The 23,586-nt window shown below is 46.7% G+C and overlaps 2 protein-coding genes across 4 annotated transcripts; both read right to left on the bottom strand.

Annotated features, from left to right (window-relative positions):
- Window positions 1-4,287: 4,287 nt before the first annotated feature.
- On the bottom strand, window positions 4,288-12,181 carry LOC135809418 (transaldolase-like). The gene is made up of 10 exons (XM_065322766.1): window positions 11,999-12,181; window positions 11,805-11,928; window positions 11,679-11,718; window positions 11,520-11,587; window positions 7,394-7,525; window positions 6,794-6,851; window positions 6,360-6,471; window positions 5,980-6,109; window positions 5,233-5,300; window positions 4,288-4,793 (listed from the first exon to the last, which is right to left on the bottom strand). Exons 1-10 carry the CDS (start codon window positions 12,063-12,065, stop codon window positions 4,633-4,635), a joined length of 960 nt encoding a protein of 319 aa, XP_065178838.1. The 5' UTR covers window positions 12,066-12,181; the 3' UTR covers window positions 4,288-4,632.
- A 1,115-nt stretch (window positions 12,182-13,296) lies between these two features.
- LOC135809417 (5-aminolevulinate synthase-like) lies at window positions 13,297-21,321 on the bottom strand. Of its 3 annotated transcripts, XM_065322763.1 has the most exons (10): window positions 21,009-21,320; window positions 20,752-20,808; window positions 18,904-18,996; window positions 18,505-18,642; window positions 18,144-18,275; window positions 17,595-17,952; window positions 17,105-17,305; window positions 15,984-16,357; window positions 15,328-15,575; window positions 13,297-14,404 (listed from the first exon to the last, which is right to left on the bottom strand). In XM_065322763.1, exons 1-10 carry the CDS (start codon window positions 21,160-21,162, stop codon window positions 14,105-14,107), a joined length of 2,055 nt encoding a protein of 684 aa, XP_065178835.1. In that variant the 5' UTR covers window positions 21,163-21,320; the 3' UTR covers window positions 13,297-14,104. The 3 variants fall into 3 exon arrangements, with proteins under 3 accessions (XP_065178835.1, XP_065178836.1, XP_065178837.1); XM_065322764.1 differs by lacking the exon at window positions 20,752-20,808 and having other exon boundaries at window positions 21,009-21,321; XM_065322765.1 differs by lacking the exons at window positions 20,752-20,808; window positions 21,009-21,320 and adding an exon at window positions 19,780-20,460.
- Between the last annotated feature and the right edge of the window lie 2,265 nt (window positions 21,322-23,586).

Below are 23,586 nucleotides of genomic sequence, written 5' to 3'. Positions count from 1 at the left end.
TGATGCTACAAAGCAGGGAGTCGTAAAATACCGTATTTTACGACTCCCTGCTAGCTGCTACAAAGTGAAAAGGTGTTTTTGACTTTTGAAGTTTTGCTCAGTTTTGAATGTGAATAATTATTTGCATTAGTTATGTAGCTTGTAGTTCTTGAAAAAGCCAGGTGGTGCTCGAGATGGCGTTGTTGCTGCGAGTAGGAGCGAGAGCTAGCCCACTGAGACACGCTGTTGCTTTCTGCAGCAATGTTCCTTCTGCAGGGCAGAGCAATGTTCCCGTAAACGAGTCCGGAGCAATCTCTCTGGATGACCCAAGCCTCACGCCCCATCAGAGAATGGCACTTGCACTGCGAAGGAAGAGAGAGAAGTCTAAGCGCGTACAGAAGCTGCCAACAAGGCTAGGCTCCATTCATGATTGCGTACGAGTGTTGCGTTCTGCTCCGGACATGGTTTCTGTCAGGAATACTCTGGAGCAGCTTGAGAACAACACCGACTTTGCTATGCTACACACTGCAGATATCCAGCATCTGATGTCTACTCTGCATGAACTTCGGGTGGACACTGCCACGCTTTCACAGATGGTATGCACCACTCTCATCGCACGCTTGCGCAACGATATGGAAGTACACAGTGTGATCTCGACTTTTCTTCTGATGGTGCGGTACGAGCGGCTGCCAATTGGTGTACTCCAGGCATTGGACGAGCTGGTCTGCGACAATAATAGGACTTTGCCGGTTGTCATTCTGGGCTCGGCTGCACAGGTGTTTTCACGCGCCAAGGACTACCCCCGGCACAGGCAAGTCATGGAACACCTCGGTGTGCGTATTAACGAATATGAGCATATACACCATGGATCATTGCCTGGTGTGCTGTCGGCTTACCAAGGAGAACTCATTCATCTCCTGCCCCGATCCTATGCTCTCAAAGTCCAAAAGTTTCTTGAAGTAGAATTTGATCGCTTGCTGGCTCGACATCCTGGCGTCGTTGTCCTTTCGCTCAGGCTGATGAAGCAGTTTGACATAAAGATGTCGGCTGAGTTCCTCCTATCCACATTCCAGTCAATTCGTTTGTCACTCGAGCAGGACCCAATGACCAAAGACCACATGATGCGTGTGCTGACGCTGCTCGACCATGGAGACGCGGTGGACCAGCACTTGCAACAGCTCATCTTGAACAGCATCGGCAGCATTGAAGATAAGCCGCCAATGTTCATCCAAAGTCTGATACAGTTCCTTACCACCTATTCAATCATGCTTCCAGAAGAGCACCAGATAGCCTTAAATTCGTACCTGCGAGACAACATCGCCTTCTTCATGGAAACGTACTTTCGCCGCAAGACGCTCCTAACCTACCTGAACAAAGCGCCAAGTAATCCACATCTGTCATCTCAACTGATTGAAGAGATGTGTGAAAAGTCCATCTCTGACATGCACACACTGTTGTTCTCCGACGCTATCCAACTTGTGGATTTGCTGGCGCAGCTTCCCTCGACCGACTTCCGGCCACTGATACGCTTCTACACACATCTTGCCGTTCGACTGCACGAGGAAGGTGCATTCAAGAAGTTGACCGTTCGTGATATTGAGGGTCTTGGAAGATCCATGACGAGAACCCGGCTGTTCATACCGCGCATGTTGTCTGGATTGTGCATGTTTGTGGAGCACATGGGAACGGACCGCTTTACCGGAAGCCCGCTTAGCAGCTGCAAGTGGATACTCTTGACGTTTGGCCAGTGTGGTTTCCTTGAAGATCCTCAAGCTCTTGCTGCTGTCAGTAGGATGGAGCAATACGTGACAGGATCAGCACTGAAAATCTGCAGTGTCGAGGATCAGCTTCGACTGGCACAATGCTTCTGCTTTTTCCAACGATTTCCCAGAGGTCTTTACGACAGCCTGTTCAGAATCTTGAGTGTGCCATCCTTCTCCATGTCGGGCTTCTCCGCCGAAGATAAGTACAGGTTGATAGCGTTCCTGTCATCATTGAAAGCAACCGATGTCAACTTGCCAGTGCCCCAGTTCCCGGATGCGCTTATCAGCGAGCTTCAGACCGTCATGATCACGCGCATGTGCTCGCTTCTTCGCACGGCACGCTCTAAGAATCTTCGCAAGATGGTGTACAGTGTAGTCGGCAATGAGGATGCTATGCTGAGCAATATTGTCTCACCCTCTGGCTATGTCATCGATGTAGCTGTGCTGATCGATGCCCATGGCGCTCTTGCTAGATGGTCCGACTATGATTTCGTCTCTGATCTAGACACGACCACGCAATCAGCGTATATGGATTTGGAAGAGAAGAGGATTTTCCCGGTGGTTGTCGATGTCCAGCGAGCCACTTCTTTGGGACTGCAGCCAATAGCCATTACAGCCATCAGTCCAACAATGTCCGTGCTGAACACTAGCCGGCAGCTTGTGGGCACCATGGCACTGTCCTGTTGGATGGCTAGGTTGGACGGCTGGAAAGTGATCACGTTGTTTGAGCTGGATAGTTCAAACACCAATAAAGTGCGAATTGCTGAGGAGCTGAACTTCTTGGCCTCCTAGCTAGCTTGTGGCCGACTTACTGTGTGTCCTGGTGAATAGGGATAACTATCGTCTACAGGGAACCCTTTTTAGTTTTTATACGTCATTTAGTTTTCCATTTTCGGAGTACATGCGTGTAGAGCTACATTGTAGCTCCATGCCTGCAGAACGTACATCTGTAGTGGAAGTGTTGACAGTCACTCAGGGTAGGCCCAATTAGCAGCTGCAAGTGGATACTCTTTTACGTTTGGCCAGTGTGGTTTCCTTAAAGATCCTCCAAGCTCTTGCCGCTGTCAGTAGGATGGAGCAATACGTGACAGAATCGGCACTAAAAGTTTGCATTGCCGAGGATCGAGGATCAGCTTCGACTGGCACAAGGCGTCTGCATGTTCCAACGATTTCTCCGAACTCTTTACGACAGCCTGTTCAGAATCGTTGTCATTTTTTTAATATGCCGCCGGCGCGCCCTTCCCCATGTCGGGCTTCACCGCCGAAGATAAGTACAGAATCATCTTGATACTGTTCCTGTCATCATTGAAAGCAGCCGATGTTGACTTGCCAGTGCCCCAGTTCCTGGATGCGCATATCAGCGAACTGCAGACCATCATGATAACGCACATGTGAATGTATAACTGAATGTATAACTGGACCACTTGGTATAACTGGACCACTTGGTTTCAAGTGGTCTGCTGAGCAGACATGTATGTTGCTATGCCTCACTGTTCACATCTTTCCCACGGACTTTGTAGTGTGTGCCGGGTTCTGCAAGCAATACAAAGTCTGATTCCATGCGTACAAGTTTGATGACAGTCAAAGTTGTGGGAATGATGTCAGCAGTACTATCGAAATACTTGAACTGCACAATATGCAGGCTATAATTATGCAATCTCAACTGTGTCATCAATGGCATATGGAATCGACCCCATAGAACAGCACAGAACGAAACAGAACAAGAATCCTCATGCAGCCAACGCACATGACTACAAGCAAGAGTACAATACTACATAAGAGCTTATAATATTTTATTCTCTAAGAGAAAACAAAAATAACATAACTCCCTGGAGTTTTCTGTTCTCTTGAAATAGCGCACATGTGATACTCTTGCACAATTGATACGAGGCTCTCAAGCGCTAGGCCAATCCATGTACAGTGTACGTGTACAGTACAGTAAAACCAGAAACATCCGTTGGAGTTAAATTTTCTTTTCTACTTGTCCAATAACTCCAACGCAGCCACTTACACAGTTAGGAAACTGCACTTCTCAACTCCAAACGGTCTCTTCACTGCGATTAAAATTTACATTACACCAAATTTTCGGGCCTAGCCCACGGCCATCATCTCAGTAATTTTTTTTAAAATTTTCAGTAGTTCAGTGCTGGTCAGTGAAATCCGATCGCAGGAGTCAAGTACGTGCCGAGCGCTGTGCAGCCCCAAGCCTGCGGAAACTGGGATGTGCACTGGTGCAGGGCGCAAAGTTGACTCCCTCGACTGGATTTCATTGAGCAGCACTGTACTTGAAGAAGAGTGCACCAAAGACCGATATCAAAAATTGCGAAAATAGAACGCTACCGGGATGCACCCGAAACGTTGCACCACCGAAAATTTCTGGTTTTTATACAGAGTAACTAGTTACAGGATTCTGGTCACGTGACCTATTCTGTACGTACTACCTCCGTAAGCTAGGCTAAGCTGCAAGGCACTGCTAGCTGCAGTGGTAGTTGCACGCACACAGGCATGCTGATACACTACTTGTAGGCACGCCATACTAGTACTGTCAAGGCGACTACGTGTATTTAAACTCCAGCACTGTCCTGCGCAGGCGGAGAAAACACCAACCAGAAATCAGCAGTGGTAATAAGCGTTAAGACTAAAAAGAAGTACTAGTAATGAGAATAAGCTGGTGATACGCGTAGGATACTGTGACAGTAGCATGATGGCAAGACCAGGACGACAGTGCCGGGAACGCTCGGTAAAATTCTAAAAATAGCTGGTCGACAAGCAACTCAAATTTCTAGAAGTGCGCGTGCAGCAAGACACACCTGGGAAGTGATCGAATGACAATTGGGGCTGTGCAGTGTGCACACCAGGGTCAGAGCAGAGGAACAGTTTTGGGCTCCGTTCACTGGAGCTTTGCAAGCACAAAGGTCTCCAGCTTCACAGTGTCAGCCGCAAACTTGCGAATACCCTCAGCAAGCTTCTCTGTTGCCATTGGGTCCTCATTCATCATCCACCGGAACTCCTTCTCGTCCAGGGAGATCTTTGGCTCTGTTACACTGGCAGCTGCAGAGAAAGACCACGCACACACATCCACCCGGGTGCAGCAAAAATGTGTAAGTGCACCATACAAAGAATGTGTGAAAGTGCACATCAGTATCATTGACATGCAGATGCAGTCTCTTCACGTTGGGTGATTTTTCTCGGCACAGATAGGCTTCTCTTCACATCGCAAATGTGAAGTATTTTGGAATCATTAAAAATTCGGTAATGGTTTTCGTAGTTCTGATCGAATAGATACCGTCCTTTGGGTTTGACATGCCTGTTCATAGTGGTACTTCATGTGATTCGCCCACTGAACATTGCGTACTGTTGCGAGAATGGGAATCGGGCCGGTGAGAAATACCAAAGTATCACGGATACGTCACCGGGTGAATCTACTGCTTGCAGTCGGAGAGGTTTGTTGTACTCTACAAGTGAGCGAGTGCATACTACACAGCCTTACCATTATCAGCGGACAGCTTGTGGGAAACAGCATCATTCATGTTTTGCAACTTCTCAAGCAGTGCAGGCCTGTTGAAGACAAAACAGAAGTAGTGTAACACTGTTGAAAAGAATACTCAAATACACGTTACAAGTACATGTACTAAAGTTGGCCTTTCGTGCACCCAATGAATAGCCAAGAGCAGTAGTATGAGAGAACGTTTGCTTGTTGCACCAGTAGTCGCGCGCATGTGTGTGTGTGTGTGTGTGTGGGGGGGGGGGGGGGGAGCCCATAAGTGGGATCATGTCCAAGTCCATCCACAGTTTGGGGATTTCAGGGGGTGTCGGCTGTTGGGCAGTTCAATAGCCAATTGAGCCATATTCCCCATTCCTTTCAGTCTCTCTCCACTCTCCTGTGGAGAACCACATGACTAATTTTGGCAGTGAGCAAGTACAGTGTGTGTGTGTCTGTGCACGCGCGCGTGCGTGTGTGTACAGCTGCTGTCACGCAGTCTTTCGTCGACTGCGCTTGGCACAGTGATATCCATGCCAACATCTGTATCACACCGCTGAAATGCTTCACCTCCACACTAAACCTTTCAAGTATTCTCCAATTCACACTGCGAACAAAGTGCACTTTCCAGTCCTTTCTAAGTACTATACTAACAGCATTGATACTTGTGGAAGTTCTTTTCTTCTGAAATGCGCTCCTGACATGCAAGATGGACCCCCTCCCAGCATGACTACCAGGAAACCAGTCCACACTTACCCAATGGTTAGCAGATCGCACCCAGCCAACTCCAGAATCTCGCCAGTGTTGCGGAATGAAGCACCCATTACCACGGTCTTGTAGCCATACTTCTTGTAGTAGTTGTAGATCCGGGTCACGGAGACCACACCTATTGACAACCAAAATCATACACAAGAGGAAGCATAGTAATAAGTATGGAAATGACCATACACAACACTCAAAGAGCGGCCAACATACCGGGAGAATTAAACACCATAGTCCGAAGACCTACACACAGAAGAAAGGGAGCGTCTGCATGTGGACATGCGACACAGAGAGAGAGAGAGAGAGAGAGAGAGAGAGAGAGAGAGAGAGAGAGAGAGGGAGAGAGAGGGAGAGAGAGAGAGAGAGAGACCTACCAGGATCTTCCGCCCCAACAAAGTCTTTGCCCTCAGCTTTCTTGTACCAGTCGAGGATTCGGCCCACGAATGGCGAGATAAGAGTAACACCAGCCTCACAGCACGCAACAGCCTGCACAACAGCATTTAAAAAATAAAACAGTTTCGAAATGTTTGTCACATGGAAAACATTGATACAGTCATGCTCATGTATTAAGCACGGATCAGCATGTGCACCCATATATGTACACAAATGCTTTATACCCAGTTATGCACACATACAGCGAAGCATACACATGCCCCCCCCCCATCCATGTACCATGACCCACTATTGTACCACTCACATACATTCAACATAATATTTGCTTGGAGTTGAATGGAACGACCTAACACAATAGTGGTCGAAGTGACTTGCTATTCGCTAACCAAAACAGGACACTTCCATGGCACTATACCTGGGCAAAGGAGAACAGTAGTGTCATGTTGCAGTGGATGCCCTCAGCTTCCAGCACCCTGTAAAGAACAATTGAATCAAGCAATGTACACATAGACACAGACACAACATCAGTATCCCTACAGAAGCAAGTACATGTATAGTACATATGTCAGTGCCCAAATCCAAACTAAAACATAGATCACTACAAAATACTGTAGAGGCAGAACATTTCGTCGGTCAATAATTTCGTCCACCTCCAAAGAAAAGGAGTTCGTCCGGTTGAAAATTTCGTCCATAGATCATAAGAGTGTATAGAAACACTGGACAAATCGATATTCGTCCTACATTTAATTTAGTCCAAAAGCTCCTTGGACGAAAAAGACGAAATTAAATTCCAGACGAATATTTCTGTTTATACAGTACTGAAGTTACCCAGATGACAGTATGTGATCAACAAATCTCCTAGCTAGCCGACAGCAGCGACACTAACAGAAGCAAAGACGGTGTAGAGGATAAAATAACTCGGGCAGAAAGAAATGATGACCGCAGTAGCACAGTGCATGCAGCACCAATAGCAGCGAAAGCAGACAGGCAAACCAACCAATGCACCGGCACCTACTTTGCAGCCTGCACGCCTTCCCATGTTGTTCCCAACTTGATCAGGATACGGTCGCGGGAGATACCGGCTTCCTCGTACAGCTGGATGAAGCGGCGTGCCTTCGTGATGGACTTCTCAACATCAAACGACAATCTGAACAAAAGGCACAAGTTACGTGATACAATTTTTCCGCGGCTCACAATATGAGTTTTTTTAAATGAACAAAAAGGAATTGGAAATTTCAAATACTAGTACATGTACATGTGAAGGACTCTAAGCTACAATTTGCTACAGCAAGCCCTGCACGATCCTCCCGCCATGGATAACCTGAACTGAGGGATTCGAAATGGATGAGTTTCCCCTCACTGTTTGAGCAGAGCCAATGTTTGTAGGCAAACATGGCGCCATGGCAAAACAAATCCGGACGGCCCATGACCAAAGGGGTTGCGAGTCCAGTTAGGCCCTAACTGGAATGGGCCATCTGGTGTTATTGATAATTTTCAGAAAAGGAAAAAAGTTTAGTTATGACGAAAGGATTTCATATGACGAAAGGATTTCGTCATAGACAACACTCGTTTGTGTTCAGCGCATTTTCATGAAGGGAGTAAGACAGCCGAGCAACCAGATCCAGTTTTGTTCTCCCACCGCCATTACCCTCTGCATCGTGTAAAGCGCTCTCGCCAATCACTGGAGTCGTCAGAGACCACTACTGCACCAGCGATAAGTCCAGAAGATATTGAGGCCAGTAGTAATGCCAACACTATGACATACGCGCTTGGGTTAGGGCATACGTCCTCATCCCTTCAAAACAGCACCTCCTGTGCGGATGAGGACGTATGCCCTAACCCAAGCGCGTATGTCATAGTGTTGGCAGCTTGGAGAAGCAGCTGGCCGATACTGAGAAAATTGTTGCACAACTAAAGCACGACATTGAGGAGCGTGAGCAACGTGTCTTTGAACTGGAACGCCAGAACGAGGACCTTGTCCAGAAAGTTGCAGACCATGGCAAGTGCAGCTTGCCATGGTCGGTGACATGTATAAGTATTACACTGGCTTGCCATCCATACTCATAGATGCTTTCGAGGCATTGCTGAGGAGCCTGAAGCTGACCAGTGCGTATCTGTACTCGAAGGATGGCTGCCAACATGGTCCGCAGCGCCAGCTGAGTCTCGATGATGAATTTTTGATGACATTGATGAGGATACGGATCGGCTTGCAGCTGAGAAATCTACAGTATCGATTCCGGCTGTGAGATGTGTGTCACGTTAGTAAAATAGTTTCGGCATGGGTTCCTTTTCTGGCTGGAACTCTTCGCCCCTTGCTAAAGTGACCGTCCAGGCGCAGTGTTCTGAAGCACATGCCAGCTGGCTTCAAGGAAGACGCGACATATCGAAATGTCCGTGTGATATTGGATTGTGCTGAATTTGAGATGGAATCCCCGACTTCCCTCTCACTGAATGCCATGATGTACTCTGCTTGTAAAGCCCGGAACACTGTGAAGAGTCTCTTTGGTGTTACCCCAGACGGCTATATAAGTTTTCGTGTTGCATGGATACCCTGGATCCATCTCTGACAGCTCCATCACAGTGAAGTCAGGAATTCTGGATCTGCTAGCTGTGAGGGATGATATTCTTGCGGACAAGGGATTTACGCTGTCCAACTAGGTTCTGCAACCAATAGGGCTGAAGTTGGTGGTTCCCCCAGTCCGTTGTGGAGGTTCCGCGTTTTCAGGTGAGGATGTGGAGAGAACGAAGAAGATTGCCAACCTACGGATCATAGTTGAAAATAATTGCATCATGCGCACCCGGTATTGCCGTCTTCTTCATAACATGACATCAATGCGTTTTCCGGTACACCTGAGGGTGATGTGGTCGATATGTGGTGCGGTGAACTTGAGAACTGCCTCGGTGTAGATGCAGAAACCAGAGAGAAAATCTGCCGCACCACCATGCAGCAATTTCAGTCACCTGTGTGGTATACCGAACAAGTATGCCGGGGATATAAGAAGTACATGTAGTGTTTGCCGACAACCGAGCAGGCTGACGGCGCAGACGCAGCCAGGGGCTCCTGGTTACGCCACCGGCTAGGGCATGCAAGCTGCTCGGCGAAAATCAACGTCCCTTTTGGTACCGAGAGCCTGGCGCAAGCCGCACACAAGGATTGCTTCTCATACTACAAACTATACACACACTACTGGCAGGTAGTACGAGTGTATGATGCCATATTAGCACTAGTCATAATTGCTAACCAGGTAGGCCATAGGGTCTCTTCTTGATCTTGGCACGGAAGGATCACAGGGCGCGTACTAGGAAGTGCTTTAGACAGTAGTGTGATGCATATTATGGTCGCCATGGTGGACTTGAGAATACAATGTGCAATACCGTAACTGCTTTAAGGCTGTCATCACACCATGGTACAAAGCGCTGCGTCTACGTCCACGTAAGGAGTTTTTGGTCGGTTGTCATGATGATCCGTATACGGGGTGAAAACGGGAGCAGAGGAAACGGGAGACGTAGACGTGGTATGGAGAGGGGAGGGGTATACGACTTTTTGTATGAACGTGCGTATCTCCCCCAGCCTTTTTCCGAGCGACCCTGTACTTCGATGTACATGCGTTCAAATTTCTCCAAAAACGTGACTGCGTGTACGCGTCAAGAACTGTGCCTGTCTGATGACACGACCACCCGTTTTGGTTTTTTCACCGTAGACGTAAACGGGAGTCGGAGAACGTAGTGTGATGACGGGCTAACTGGGAGGGCGGGAGTGTACTACATGTGGAAAAGTAAAAGGCTGCACATATATGGGCAACACGCAACGCCTACTTATGGTTGAGAGAGAGAGAGAGAGAGAGAGAGAGAGAGAGAGAGAGAGAGAGAGAGAGAGAGAGAGAGAGAGAGAGAGAGAGAGAGAGAGAGAGGATGGGCAAGCTATATCCTTTACTGGCTAGTGAACAGGGGCCACGTCGTGGTTCTCGCCAGCACCGCAGGTACAAGGTGTAGAGTACATTGTCCTAAGCTAGCCAGATCGCTGGGTCACGCATCGTCCACAGATTGTGAGGCCAATGCCGTGGCCCAGGGTATGGCAGCAACAGCATGGTGTGCTTCATCACAGAAAGTTACTTGATCAACGGCACAGTGCAAGTGGCCATCAATTTTCTTCACCTTTCACAACACACCACAGATCGGTAAAGGAGCAGCAGGCACTGCTTACTAGTATAGCATGATTGTGCTTGAATAAACCAGTTGTATACATACCTGCTAAGCAACAAAAAAAGCAGCCCCTCGTTATTGTGCCTTGATGTGTGAGAGAGGGGGGGGGGGGGGGGGGGCTGGAGAAGGAGGGGTAGTGGACGTTTGAATTATTAGTACAGTCTGTATCAGGGTTACACCTGAACCTTACACGGGCAAGGTTGGAAGATACAGTAGTGCAGAAACAGACACATGACTATGCCATCAGTAGTACTAGTACAATGCACACAAGCAAGCAAGTGGTTTGTGCTTTCGATAAATGTTCAAACACCTTTTAGTACACAAGCACACACAGGTGTAATCCCGGCGTCATTTTATATCATAATACGGGCAGTCTACACTATCATACATGGGAACAATAGCGGAATGGACAATAGCTTCATGCACGTATTACTTTCCATAAGATACTACAGTACGGTAGCAGCAGCAGCAGTACTAGTAGTAGTAGTACCCAGGCTACCCTTGGCCGGAAAAAAAAGGGGGGGGGGGAGGTCATAATGACGGGTCAAAAAGGGTGGTGCATGTATGTCGTATGTCATTGCAGGACATAGCAGCATGGTGCCCGGTACCCCACTTCAAGATTCCAGCATTCTTTCCAATGGGTCTTCTTATCTGTTCTTTCAAATACTTCATGTGTGGTGAACCTAAGTGTGTTGGAGAGGCTGAAATGCGGAAATCTACAGCAGCACACCGGCACCGGCACTGCACAGCACTGTTTGCAAGTCAAGTGCCTGGCTGGGAGGAGCACTTGACTAGGATACGCACTTAGTACATTGTACAAAGTCATGCAAAGAATCCAGGACAGGAAGCACGCCTGCAGTTTCCGCTCAGCACAAAAGACGATCTTCCTTGGACAACGGGCAAAACAATAGGGTCCAGACCAAGCAGGTATCGCTTACCTGGCGTCCACCTCGGTGGAAACGCGTCCTGGCACAATTTTCAAAATCTCCAGACCAAAATTGACAAACTGCACGGACAGCAGACCGAAAACAATAACAACAGGAGTCACCACAAGGATTGAAGAGAAGGAAAGGAACGACGTACAATGAAAACCTTACCAGTTTGTCAATAGTAGCTTCCAGTTTCTCAGCCATGGTCCTGAAAACAAGAAAAGCAATCGAAAACATGTTCAGTATTTCAGTCGCTTACACGAATCCACTTTTCAATAATGTGGATACACTCACGAGCCATTTGCCTTTCCGAATTTCACGGCATCTTCCACAACTGACGCATATTGCTCCTTCAAAGCAGCAGCCAGTACAAGGGATGGATTGGTCGTGGCATCCGTCGGCTTGTATTTTCCAATGGCTGACGACAAGAAAACAAATGGGGGTGTGATTCGGGGTCACTCGACTGATAGAGCTCCAAATGTCCTCACCTTCAAAATCGCCGGTGTCAGCAACGACTGTCGTGAACTGCTTCAGTTGGTCAAGAGAAGTGGCCATAGTGGAATAGGAGACGAGGCTGTTTAGGCTGATCTTATGTTAGGAAAACTCTCACTTCGACCGGTTGGAAATAGTGACCAAGTCGAGCTCTCTGTTGTTTTTGAGTGTGAGTTGAGACCTATGACTATGTGTTCAAAATTTTGATTGATCGACTTGAACGCCTCTCCGCTCTGGATCTGGTCAGCTATGTGCTGTACGAGAGCAGATCTAGCTACCTGTATGATGAGATGGAGACACTACTGCGTGACTGCAGTCTCGATCTCTGCTCTACTTGAAGTTGAACTATGAATGATGAGGTCTTGATGACACTGACTGACTGTGAGTGTTGCAAGATCAAACTCAAGAGTGCAGTCGACGTGGTTGTGCTCTTGCCTCTTGGCAAGTCTTGCTACTACAGGTACATGTACTTGTGCTGTACTAGCCTGTAGTCTTTGGGAGGAGCCGTGACAGCTTTCAAGTTTCATGACTCTCTGCTTGCTGTGGACTATGGACCAGAATGGTGGACGGTGGATCTGCAAGTACTAGTATTAGTTATACTAGTGGGTCGGTTAAAACTGGAATATATTGACCTTTGATAAATACCCACACTCATTAGTGACCACACCATCAACAGTATAAAATTCAAATAAATTTGCTTGACTCAATAAATACCACTGTACTTTTCCATGCAGCACTGCACTTTTCCCTAAAAAGGAGTATTTTATAAACAGTATTTATTGGCCTAGTGGTATTTTATAAACAGTATTAATTGGCTTTTGGGCCAATAAATACTGTTTATAAAATACTCCGTTTTAGGGAAAGTGAAGGTCAACATATGTATAATAAATGTAGTAGCCTCAGGATTTATTGCAATTACATACCATTACCAGTTATAAAAACCTCGGGGGAACTCGGTTTTTATACTGGTATGTAATTGCAATAAATCCTTCGGCTCTACATTTATTATATACATAAAAATGTAATGGTGAGTAGTAAAACACAAAGCATTTTACTACTCCCTGGGACCTGGTAGAAGTACTTGTACAAGAGGTCTACGACATTTCAACTCGTTCTTCACGAACGCACAAAACCTCCAGGTTTCAAACAACGGCTCAAGAGAGACCATCCATTGTTTACTTTTGGATCTTGTTTGCTATTGTGCTAGAGTAGAGGACATACTATTTGTAGTAATAAACATCTTTACTCCCTGGTGTAGATCTACAGTGCACAGTCCACATATATCGCGCGAGTCTCGATTTGTTGGTGACTTTATTATCCCGAGCTCAGCGGATAATCAGCAGAGATTTATCAGTACAGTAATTGCCACAGAGCAACGTATTAAAAAGTGCTGCCTTTCAGAAATAGAAAGCACAACAGCTTGAAAAGATAATTTATTTAAAAAGAAGTTTGTCCCTGATCTATGCAACTATTACTTGTATGATGTCATATTTAAAAATAAAACACAGAAAAAACAGCCATGGCTTAAATCGGGATAGGAAAGCAACAATGAATCTGCACATATGAAGACCAACCTACACAGATTAGACTGGTTAAAAGTTCGTCGGTGAGATACATTCTAAAACTTCTAAAACTAACAAGAAGAAACGGGTGAGACGAAGACTCAGTAATGTTGAAGTAGAAGGCCATGATGTCATAAATTAGTATATTGGTACTACTGAAGATGAGGAGGCATAGCATGCAAGACTATAACTTAAACTACTGTCTAGTGTGTTGCAAGAGGATGCTAGAGTAACCCGGCACATGCATGCAACAATGTTAGTGACCAAAGATAGAGACGAAAATACATCAATCTACGGGTATCGTTTAGGACACCAGGACTACGAGAGAGTCACTAGCACTAAATGACGAGTAAGGAAATAGAAATATATAAGAAACTACAGGTACAGAGTAAAATGTGAGCTACATTACCTTACTCGTACATCTACTGGTATGATGTTATGAGAGTAGTTATGGGAATCGCCGGTGAAACTAGGGAGTAGCAGGTTGTTTGAGACATGACAGTTGGACAAGACGATTGGCAGATTCACTCGAGAGCGAAGCTATGCGGCGGCATATAGCGGCTCTGCAGCATTGATGCTGATTGGCTCAATGTCATTCGCTGTCTTCATCATGGGCGTGACACGGGTAGAACTGTTCAAGGGCAGCCTGTGTTTGCGCCAAACTTGTAGCAAGCTGGCAATCAATTCGTCGATCATCTCCTCGGTGTGGTGCGGACCTGGCGTCAGTCGTAGCAGTTCCTGGCCAACAGGCACCGTGGGAGGATTGATGGCTTGGATGTAGATGCCGTGTTCTTCCAGCAAATCACTGGAAACCTTGGTACACAGGCCTGCGTCACCAACCTGAAAGCAGAAACAAGATAAAACAGTGCTCTGTATACATTTTCAAGACATCACAAATCAGGATGACCTCCAGAATAAGAACTCGAGCGCCGAATATATTTCAAAAGAATATTCATATTTTCCATACCGTGACCGGCATAAAGAATATTCATATTTTCCATACCGTGACCGGCATGCCTGCATGCTTGCCAGCAGTACGCGTACAACACTGATATGCTACTACGCCATGGACAATGTAGTGTATCTCACCACCTTGAAGCCTCCAATGCATCTACACATTAGAAGGTCAGCGTCAACAGTCTATAACCAAGAGTATGCTATTGTGATTTCTTTGTTCGGGGGCAGCTCAGCTGCAGCTGCATGGCATGCGGCCTTCAATGCACCTCGCAACTTCATCCGGGCGCTGCGCAAATCAAACACTACCCTTTCCCTGTGTTTGGAAATGAACTTTCGGACGGAACTGAAGCACATGCACCATGATTTAACAGGATGTGCCAGGACTCAAACGAATCAAGCAAAACGGATGGATGTGCACGTGTCAGAAGTAGTAGTAGGTTCCGAGGGCCTGAGCATGAGTTCAGGGCGTGGTGAAGTCAAGTTACATAATGAAGGTACAGTAACAACCTCGGGTATAACAACAACTCGTGAATAATGACACAATCTTCAGACGTACATTGTAGTGGACGTTCGACTGCATACTTCCAACCCACAAATAACGACACTTTCCTCATGCACTGTCGAGGGCTGTTCTTGGAAAGGCTGACTGTAGCACACTACACACTGGCTCGTGATCACAGTTTCATAGTCCACTCTTGTTAGCATGTATGAGCACCAACAGGCAGCACAGAGATGAAATGCACAGAGCGCATGAAGTAGCCAGGAGAGCTGACAAATTGCAGCATCAGTACAGCAAGGGTACTCACATGAACAGGCACAATGTGACTGGGACAGTCGATGACAGGGAAGCCGGCTGCCAGAAGACGATTGCGCACAATCTGCACGCTAGCCTGCTGGCGAGCACGCAAGTCCCGGCCTTCTGCACCGCGAAGGAGACGCACGGATACCAGAGCGGCAGCCACGGACGATGGAGGCAGCGAGGTGGTGAAGATGAAGCCAGGCGCTTCATTGCGGACTGCATCGACAAGTGATTGTGGGCCGGCGATGTAGCCACCTGAGAGATGGAGCAGCAGCAAACAAACATAGGAAGGAGCAGCCACTAAGTAATCAACCTCTGGCCAAGATGTAAGGTAAGCAGTACAATGAAGTAGAAAGTGAAAATGCTACCACTCATGGACGCTATGTTCACAGCATGGTCTAGGGTTTGTAGTGATGGGGCCATGCAGCCCCAGGGCTGTTATATTCATTAGGTTCGTTTTCATTGTCATCAGTGCTGCATGTAGATAACCGAGCCAGCATCACGCATTTATCCAAACAGCATTCTCAACAAAATTTCACGGTTCGCTTGAGTCTGAGTAAGCCTGAGTTTTCAGCATCTGTAGGAATGCCACCACCCCGCAAAGATCAACAAGTATGCAGGCAAACACAAAGAAGAGAGAGAGGGAGAGAGAGAGGTACGTACCAACTACACCAAATGCCTTTCCCAGTGTGCCCGATATGATGTCGACCTTGTCAACAAAGTTGTCACGTTCTGCTATGCCTGCTCCGGTTTTGCCGTAGAGGCCGACAGCATGGACTTCGTCGATAAAGGTCAATGCACCGTAGCGATGCGCAAGATCGCAGATATCACCAATCGGACACACATCACCTGTCATCGAGTACACTGACTCAAATGCCACAATCTTCGGCCGAGGAGCTATGCCACGTCTTAGCTCTTCTTGACAGTCTGCTTCCAGCAACTGCTCGAGGTGATCGAGATCATTGTGGCGAAAGACGCGTTTCGGACAGCGGCTATTGCAAATGCCATGTATCATCGACGCATGGTTGCCAATATCACTACAAAGAACAGTGAACAAGAGATGCACAACAGCACCACACCATGTAAGAGAAGCACGTGAATCTGCAAATGCAATGGATGTACAACCACAGATTTTCTCTTATAGTAACTATAGTGGACAAGATCTGCATGAAACAGATCAAGATTTAAGCGCCAGATAACAACAGACACAGACACACACACACACACACACACACACACACACGCAGCACACATACATTCTGATACCGTATTATCTCTAATATAAGCACAGTCTCCAATAATAGCACGTCTCCAATAATAGAACACTTTAGGGCAGCATTCAAAAAATAAAGTGCTCAGTCTCCATTATAAGCACACTGTGTAAATTCATTATCTGTACCGGCGAAAAAAAACCCTGAAATGTGTGTCTGACAGATAAATCTGGCATGGCAACATGCCTCTGAAATGAGGTTGAAATAATAATGGAACAGTCTCCAATAAAGGAACGTCTCCATTAATAGCACGGGGCGGAGGTACATTGAAAAAATAAAGAACCGTGCTTATATTAGAGATAATACGGTATTTCACCAGGTGGACACTGGAACATAAAATCACATATAAGTCCACCTGGCCATTCCCACTGAGATGATACGAATTAACGAAGAAAACCATAGAAAGTCACAGAGGAAAGGCAAACAGAGAAGTGCCTGACCAGTGTGACGGTACATCACAGAGAATAGAAGCGTCATACTAAAGGATCACTATAACACCAGATACAGGCATACCTGTAGAAGATACAGTCCGGTAGCCATCGCCCAATGGTGCTCAGAGAACTCTCGTTGGCGACAAAGCATGATGTGAAGAGCAAGGCTTGCTCTTTAGAGTGCAGCGCTGCCAGCTCCCGCTCAAGCAAGTTGTGGTAACGACCATTTCCAGAGATGTTCCTGGTTCCACCCGCACCAACTCCATGACAGTCGATTACACGCCTGGTAGTGGAAAGAACAGTCAAATTACATGGCATTATCAAGTTGGACTTCAAACACACACACACACACACACACACACACACACACACACACACACACACACACACACACACACACACACACACACACACACACAATTTCACGGCTCTCACCAAAGTCAGTCAGATTGCCCTTCCCACACATACACACATCAGTATAATTATAGTGCACTATAGACATGTCTCAAATTCGAGTAACTGCATGAAGCTATACAAAATGATGTAACTGCCAGCATTCTCCCGCCACTCACTGTGCTACTTCCTTGACCAAAGGATGTCGACTCATGCCCAGATAGTCATTGCTGCACCAGACAACTTTGCTCTTCTGCGCAACGTTTGTATGGTTGACTATATCGATGAGGAGATCAGCAACATCGCTAGGCAGGTCGCGGCCTTCAGCCCCATAGGCAGACTCAACACCAGCGCTGAAGCTAAGCAGCACATCATCCACAGCTGACCGGGCTACGTCGCTACAGAAACTCATGGCTGCCGGGTGTGCAGATGCCAGGCGGTTGATCGTCTTGAACTCGCGATACACATTCTTCTGCTTCTTTTCCTGCACTTGCGCCTCAAAGAAGTGCCGATAGTCAAATGACAGAGCCTCGGGACCTACACGAGCGGGACACAGCAAAGAAAACACACACAAGATTTCACAGAACCGCAGCCAAACGCACACAAAAAACCCTATCAGGGTAAAGAAAACGAAGAAGAAAAATCGATGTACAAGCGGAAAGCAACAGCTGCACTGCAATGAGAGTGACCAGCCTCTACAGTAAGCCAAATTGTTTCGAATGACGTACCTGATGATTTATAGAATTCCTCATGCTGCTGTTTTTGCTGAGCTTCCTGAGCTGCTGCCGCAGATTTCGTTAGACTTACATGCACCAACTGAATACCACCAGAATCGTCTTGTGACAGAAGGAAAGGACATCCTACAATGTGAGACAGACAGAAAGCATGAATTTAAGCAAAAAACTTTTAAAAAGATGTGCAAGCTAGGTTGGCGGCATTGAAGGCAAATTATTTATCCAACAACCATTTGCAAGCAAAGTACATATGCATACCCAGTAAACCCACCGAGTGTTAGGTCAATGAACACGGCTTAGTAACATTTTTAAAATATACACATTCACACCTATTTGCAGCACCGACAAAACTCACCAAGCTGGAGGGGCAAGAACTTGTCGGCAGCCGACTTCACTGCATCAGCTACTCTGCGAGCATTGGTCGTTGTGTTCGCCACAGATAGGATAGCGCTAGCAAAGGGACACTTCTTCTTCACCTGCTCTACCGCAGTGTCTACAGGTATCAACACAAACCAACAAGGGAAAGTGAAAAGGGAAATTTTCAGGGTCATCATCACCAGGCATTATTTCCACGTGAGCACCAAGCAAAGGGCTTATGCACTTTGCTGCACCTATTCTACCGTCCACAACCACACACACGCACAAAGACAGGCATCAGCATATGACACACAAACATAATGGAAGAAATTATACACACCAAGACCTACAGTCACCGGAGGTCATAACAATAGCAGCAGCAGCAGAGTACACATACCTGCTGGTTTCGGCGGTCTGACCTCCATGCGGCCCTTGCATACATCCTCGCAGTTCATCGGGCAGAGGGATGCTGACCTAGTGACATCCTGGTCTGAGAACACAAAAACACATGGCACAAACCCGGGAATGAGGTCCTGCCTCCAGGTACTGCTACTACAATAATATAGTACTACTTGAAGTACCGTGTACATACACTGCACAATACACTGCTGCATCATGCACCATTATCATGTCCATGGCATGGCATCCACAGATACAGGACTTCGACATACATGTATAAGCAAACACCGCATACAATAGTTGATCATAGACATAGGGCATATGGGAAAGTTGGGTGTCCAGACTCCAGACACCTAGTGCTAATTCCTAGTCCCGTCCCCCCCCCCCCCCCCCCCCCCCAGTCAAATGAGGGACTGCTGTGGGACTCCACAGGAGTCCGGGTCATAAAAAGAAAAACGAGGGTGCAATGTGACATCCCCACTTCCTGCTGAGTGCAAATGCCCATGCACATCACAACATGACATGAGCATTCTTCCACAGTGGCACTGAGCAGGACAGCAGGGTACTACTCAGCTAGTGCTCATTGAACAGGATGCCAAGACTCAAGAGTTGCACATTCATCAACAGGAAGTTGGGACTGAAACTCAGCCCAGATCCCCTTCAACAACACTGTCCATCAAAAGCAAGACAGCACTTTCACTGGCAATCACCATGGGCAGTGCTCCCTACACATCAATCACGATGACGTTAGTCTTTACAACAAAGTTGGGTTGTGGAAAAGTCATAGAACACCACAACTAATACTTCACAAGAATAAGCACTTCCACAATGTCTGTGTACATAGAAAGCAACAGTGACTGTCACAGCGTATTACCAAGCAATCCAAACATAGGGTCTAGACTGGCTGGAGAAGACAGCGAGCTGCAAGAAGAACGTATCGTCACTGTAGGTCGCACCAAGAGTACATGATGTACCCTTGGACGTACTAGTGTTGAACAAAACATCATGATCTCTTCGTCGTTCAGCCAGCAGAGCAAACAAAATTAAGTCCGCACTACACTGGTCTCCATTCAACTAGGGACATAAATCAATCCTCCATAGCTGCTGATGTTCCCGACTTTCTTGCAGTAGACTCACTGCGAAGAATCCGACGAGAAACTAGTTACTGGTATACTAGCGTGTGCAGCATCCTAACGACTATCGACGGAGGAAAACAACAACCCACACAGTCTAGGCTAGGCTAGGGTAGCCAGGGCAGCCTCAGCTGCTGCTGCGTGCGATTGCCATCGTAGTGCAGTGACAACACACATACTGCCACAGTTCTAACTAATCAGACTCAGAGACCTTCACTCCACGAACTGACGTAGGGCTGTGACCACAAAGCAACGGATGAGTTAGTCACTAAGTAATGCTCGGATCGCACTAGTACTAGTAGAGAAGTGGAGGCAACCCAGGGCCAAATGGGAGTAGTTTTGACATTGTTGTTTCGCAAGCGGACGCACGAGCAGCAGCACCCGTAGCAAGAATACAAGCAGCATACGCGAGCGACGGGGATATAGTCAATGAGTACCGTATGACTTCTCTCTCGTGACGCTGAGATGAACGAGTCCAAACAACCGGATCGCGGAGCAGACGATACACAACACACCACCGACAGTATGAGCCCTACTTGAGAGTGATCCACTGCATGCACCAAATACCACTTAGCCCATCCGGAAAAGGAACAACACGACTGTGCGACTAAGTTCTACTATGCCACGAGATGTGAACTATCCTCACATTGAATGTAAAATTATACAAGAAAGACAAAGCCAAGAAAGCGAAACTACGCCATGACTCGCCTCACCTTCCTCGCTTCCCTCTGACTTCGCCACAAAAGCAGTCGCAGGAGCAGTTGCAGGAGCTAAATTAAATATCACAAGATAGAAAACAGACCAAATACTTCAGAAGCGCTTGATGATTTGAGGAGTTCCGGAATTCAAAAAATTCACACCTATAAAATCAAGAAAAAGAAAGGACGAATTCAAATCCATATCCACCACACGAACCATGAAAGCCATCAGGACAAGACAGCCTCAACAGTAAGAATTTCTTTCCTCTCACCTGCAATTGTACAAGCTGCTCGAACAGGATTAGCCAGGACATCTCTCATAACTGGACATTGCTCAGCGTATGACTTTAGAGATCCTCCAGCATTCGCCAGGAACGATTTGGAAGTCTGCCGGAGGAATGGACATTTTGCAACAGCACTCGACATGGATAGATCAAGGTGGTGACTCTGCTCCAGCAAAATTGGAAATATTATAAATAACTAAGGACGCCGCGACACTGATTCACTTCTGCTCTTCACCGAAAGCGAGAAGGATCTGAAACAAAAACGATCTCAACGACCGATGTTGAGCTCAAAGTCTCAAGATGCAGTTCACGTCTGTCTGTTCAGCTACATCATTATCATGTACAACTCACGCAAAAGACCGGCAGTACCATGAGTACCCTGCATGCAGTGTTCATCATGCGCGAATCTCTTTGTCACGTTTGCGAGTCCGCATGTATGTGCTCAGCTCAGTGAGACAGTGACACTCAGCTCAGACAGGGCACTTCGGGGAGGGTCGATATGTCGTTCCACCGTGGTCGAAATGCAGGCACGTTTCACGGTGACGAAGCACTTTTCCTTCCCAAGCGTCTACTCTGGTAAACCAGTTGGCTGCTTGCACCGTAGAACAACAGCAAAGCTAAAACTACTCTTGCTAAAAGTAAAAGTAAAAATTAATGTTTTCTTCTCTCTGTCTGATCTGCTCATCCAGAAAGGAGGAGTTCTTCACATGTACGAAGTCCACGTGCGGCTTACAATTTACAAACATGTGCCTTTTTCAGTCCATGCGCCAAGACCGAAAAAGTCGTCTAAAAGTTGTACTTTTTTATGCAGATTAGCCACTTTTCGGAGCTGAATATATTCAAATCTTCGTTGAAAAATTGTCAAGAAAATGTTAGATGTCTCGAGTCGTTTGCAGTTTTCTTTCCATTAGTGCCTGCTTGCGGAAGTTTTGCTTTCCGGACACCTTGATTGGGTCTTTGACCTTATGTAAGTCAGTTTTAGTGGTCGTTACTCATTGTCTCGACGTCGCTGGGAGTGTTCTTGTGGGAGCTGTCAAATATTCGTAAAAATCAGGCAAGTGGCAAAGAAAAATTCGCCAAATTTTTGGGCAAGGTAGTATGTAGACATCGATACTTTCCTTTGACTCTCCACCTATGTGGAAACACTTCCAGAAGCGTTCATCGGTGTCCGGTTCTTGATGGGGTCGTGGTGGCCTCCACGGTTTGGAACAAAACAAAATCAATGCATTGTCTGTCGTCACCAGTGGGAGGCGTATTACATGGCAAAGAAACGCACCAGCACCCATATTCACTCTTGAGGGGCCTGAGATAGAAGCCCACATCATCTTCGTTCAAATGGCGAAGTTCTAACCAGGGTCTGCAGACCGCAATTTCAATGTCATTTTTTGGTCCCTTAAAAAATGGCCTAGCCAATAGCCTGTATGTAGTTTATGAAGCATTGGCGTGTTCTTCGGGCTTGCAATCATGTTATTAGGGAGGTTTAGTCCCACGTAATCCGTGGGTACTTTACGTGGGTGTACCACGTGATACTCAGTGACCCACGTACAGACGTTTTCTGATTCACGACATACCGTGTATGGAGGCTCACCCACGTTCCGCCACAACGTGGGTGAAAATCAGAATGGAGCGCATTGTGCGAGCTGTGAGGGTGCTCAGCTGAAGAAGTTTCCGAAGCACGAAATCAAAATATTCGATGAGCTTCTTAGGCCGGGGTAGCTTCGTCTTTGACCAGGTTTTGGCCTTTAGCTTCATGCTTTTGTTTGTTCCGTGTGACTAAACACAACATTGCAACGTGGGTGCCCTTCATCCACTTTACGTGGATCACCCACGTACGCGTTTCCGTTACGTGGGAACTAAACCTCCCTATTATTACTCATGAACTTCTCTTGTAAGATTCGTGCGAAACTGAAAGTTGTAATGTACTCTCAGGACAGCTTGAAGTAGGTTTCAATTCTCAATGAAGCGCAAAGGTCTTAAGCCGTCATTGTGAATGTCAATGGGAATATGATCCAAGAGTCCACAACCCCAAGGGAGATGTGTGATGGACTCTTAGTATGATATGTGCGCAAAGAACTGCAGTTGAGTCAATCTTTTAGCAATATGGCTGCGTTCTGAGTTATAGCACATTCTTAGACTCTTATTGTACTGGAGTGTGCACTTTATAACATGTGTACATGTATAACAAAAGCTGAATTATAGAACGGTAGAAAATGATATGCCCCATTCTCAGCTTTGGTTTCTGGCGTTCTTTTAATTATTAGTATTTCAGGCTGCGTGTTCTTGGGCTCCATGTTCTTCAAAGGGGAAGTATACCGTAAAATCAAATTTTCACCAGTTGTAGTCTTTGGGGTGCTGAGTCGAATGGTCTTGGTCCAAGGAAGCTGAGACGCTCCCTTCCTCCTTTATTCCCAATCGAACTCGCGCACTTCCACCGAAACTGGGTGACTGCGCCCTACTAGATAGGGATTTGTATGGAAAAAATCACTAAAAACGCTGTTTCGTTCTTATAAAAGCGCGGATGACCGCGATTGGTCCATAATTATGTTGTAGTCTTTTGGCCGCTGAG

The sequence above is a fragment of the Sycon ciliatum genome, chromosome 2, assembly GCF_964019385.1.
Source record: "Sycon ciliatum chromosome 2, ocSycCili1.1, whole genome shotgun sequence".
NCBI lineage: Eukaryota > Metazoa > Porifera > Calcarea > Leucosolenida > Sycettidae > Sycon > Sycon ciliatum.
This window is presented reverse-complemented; position numbering and strand designations above follow the sequence as displayed.

What these genes read in the sequence shown, in the direction of transcription:
- LOC135809417 (XM_065322763.1), bottom strand. Translation starts at nt 21,162, where the DNA reads ATGTCGAGTGCTGTTGCAAAATGTCCATTCCTCCGGCAGACTTCCAAA. An exon ending in CCGGACTGTATCTTCTACAG is followed by an intron (nt 16,358 to 17,104) that starts GTATGCCTGTAT and finishes TGTTCTTTGTAG; the next exon opens with TGATATTGGCAACCATGCGT. An exon ending in GTCACATTGTGCCTGTTCAT is followed by an intron (nt 14,405 to 15,327) that starts GTGAGTACCCTT and finishes TTCTGCTTTCAG; the next exon opens with GTTGGTGACGCAGGCCTGTG.
- LOC135809418 (XM_065322766.1), bottom strand. Translation starts at nt 12,065, where the DNA reads ATGGCCACTTCTCTTGACCAACTGAAGCAGTTCACGACAGTCGTTGCT. An exon ending in TTCGGAAAGGCAAATGGCTC is followed by an intron (nt 11,719 to 11,804) that starts GTGAGTGTATCC and finishes TCTTGTTTTCAG; the next exon opens with GACCATGGCTGAGAAACTGG. An exon ending in TACTGTTCTCCTTTGCCCAG is followed by an intron (nt 6,472 to 6,793) that starts GTATAGTGCCAT and finishes GCTGTTGTGCAG; the next exon opens with GCTGTTGCGTGCTGTGAGGC.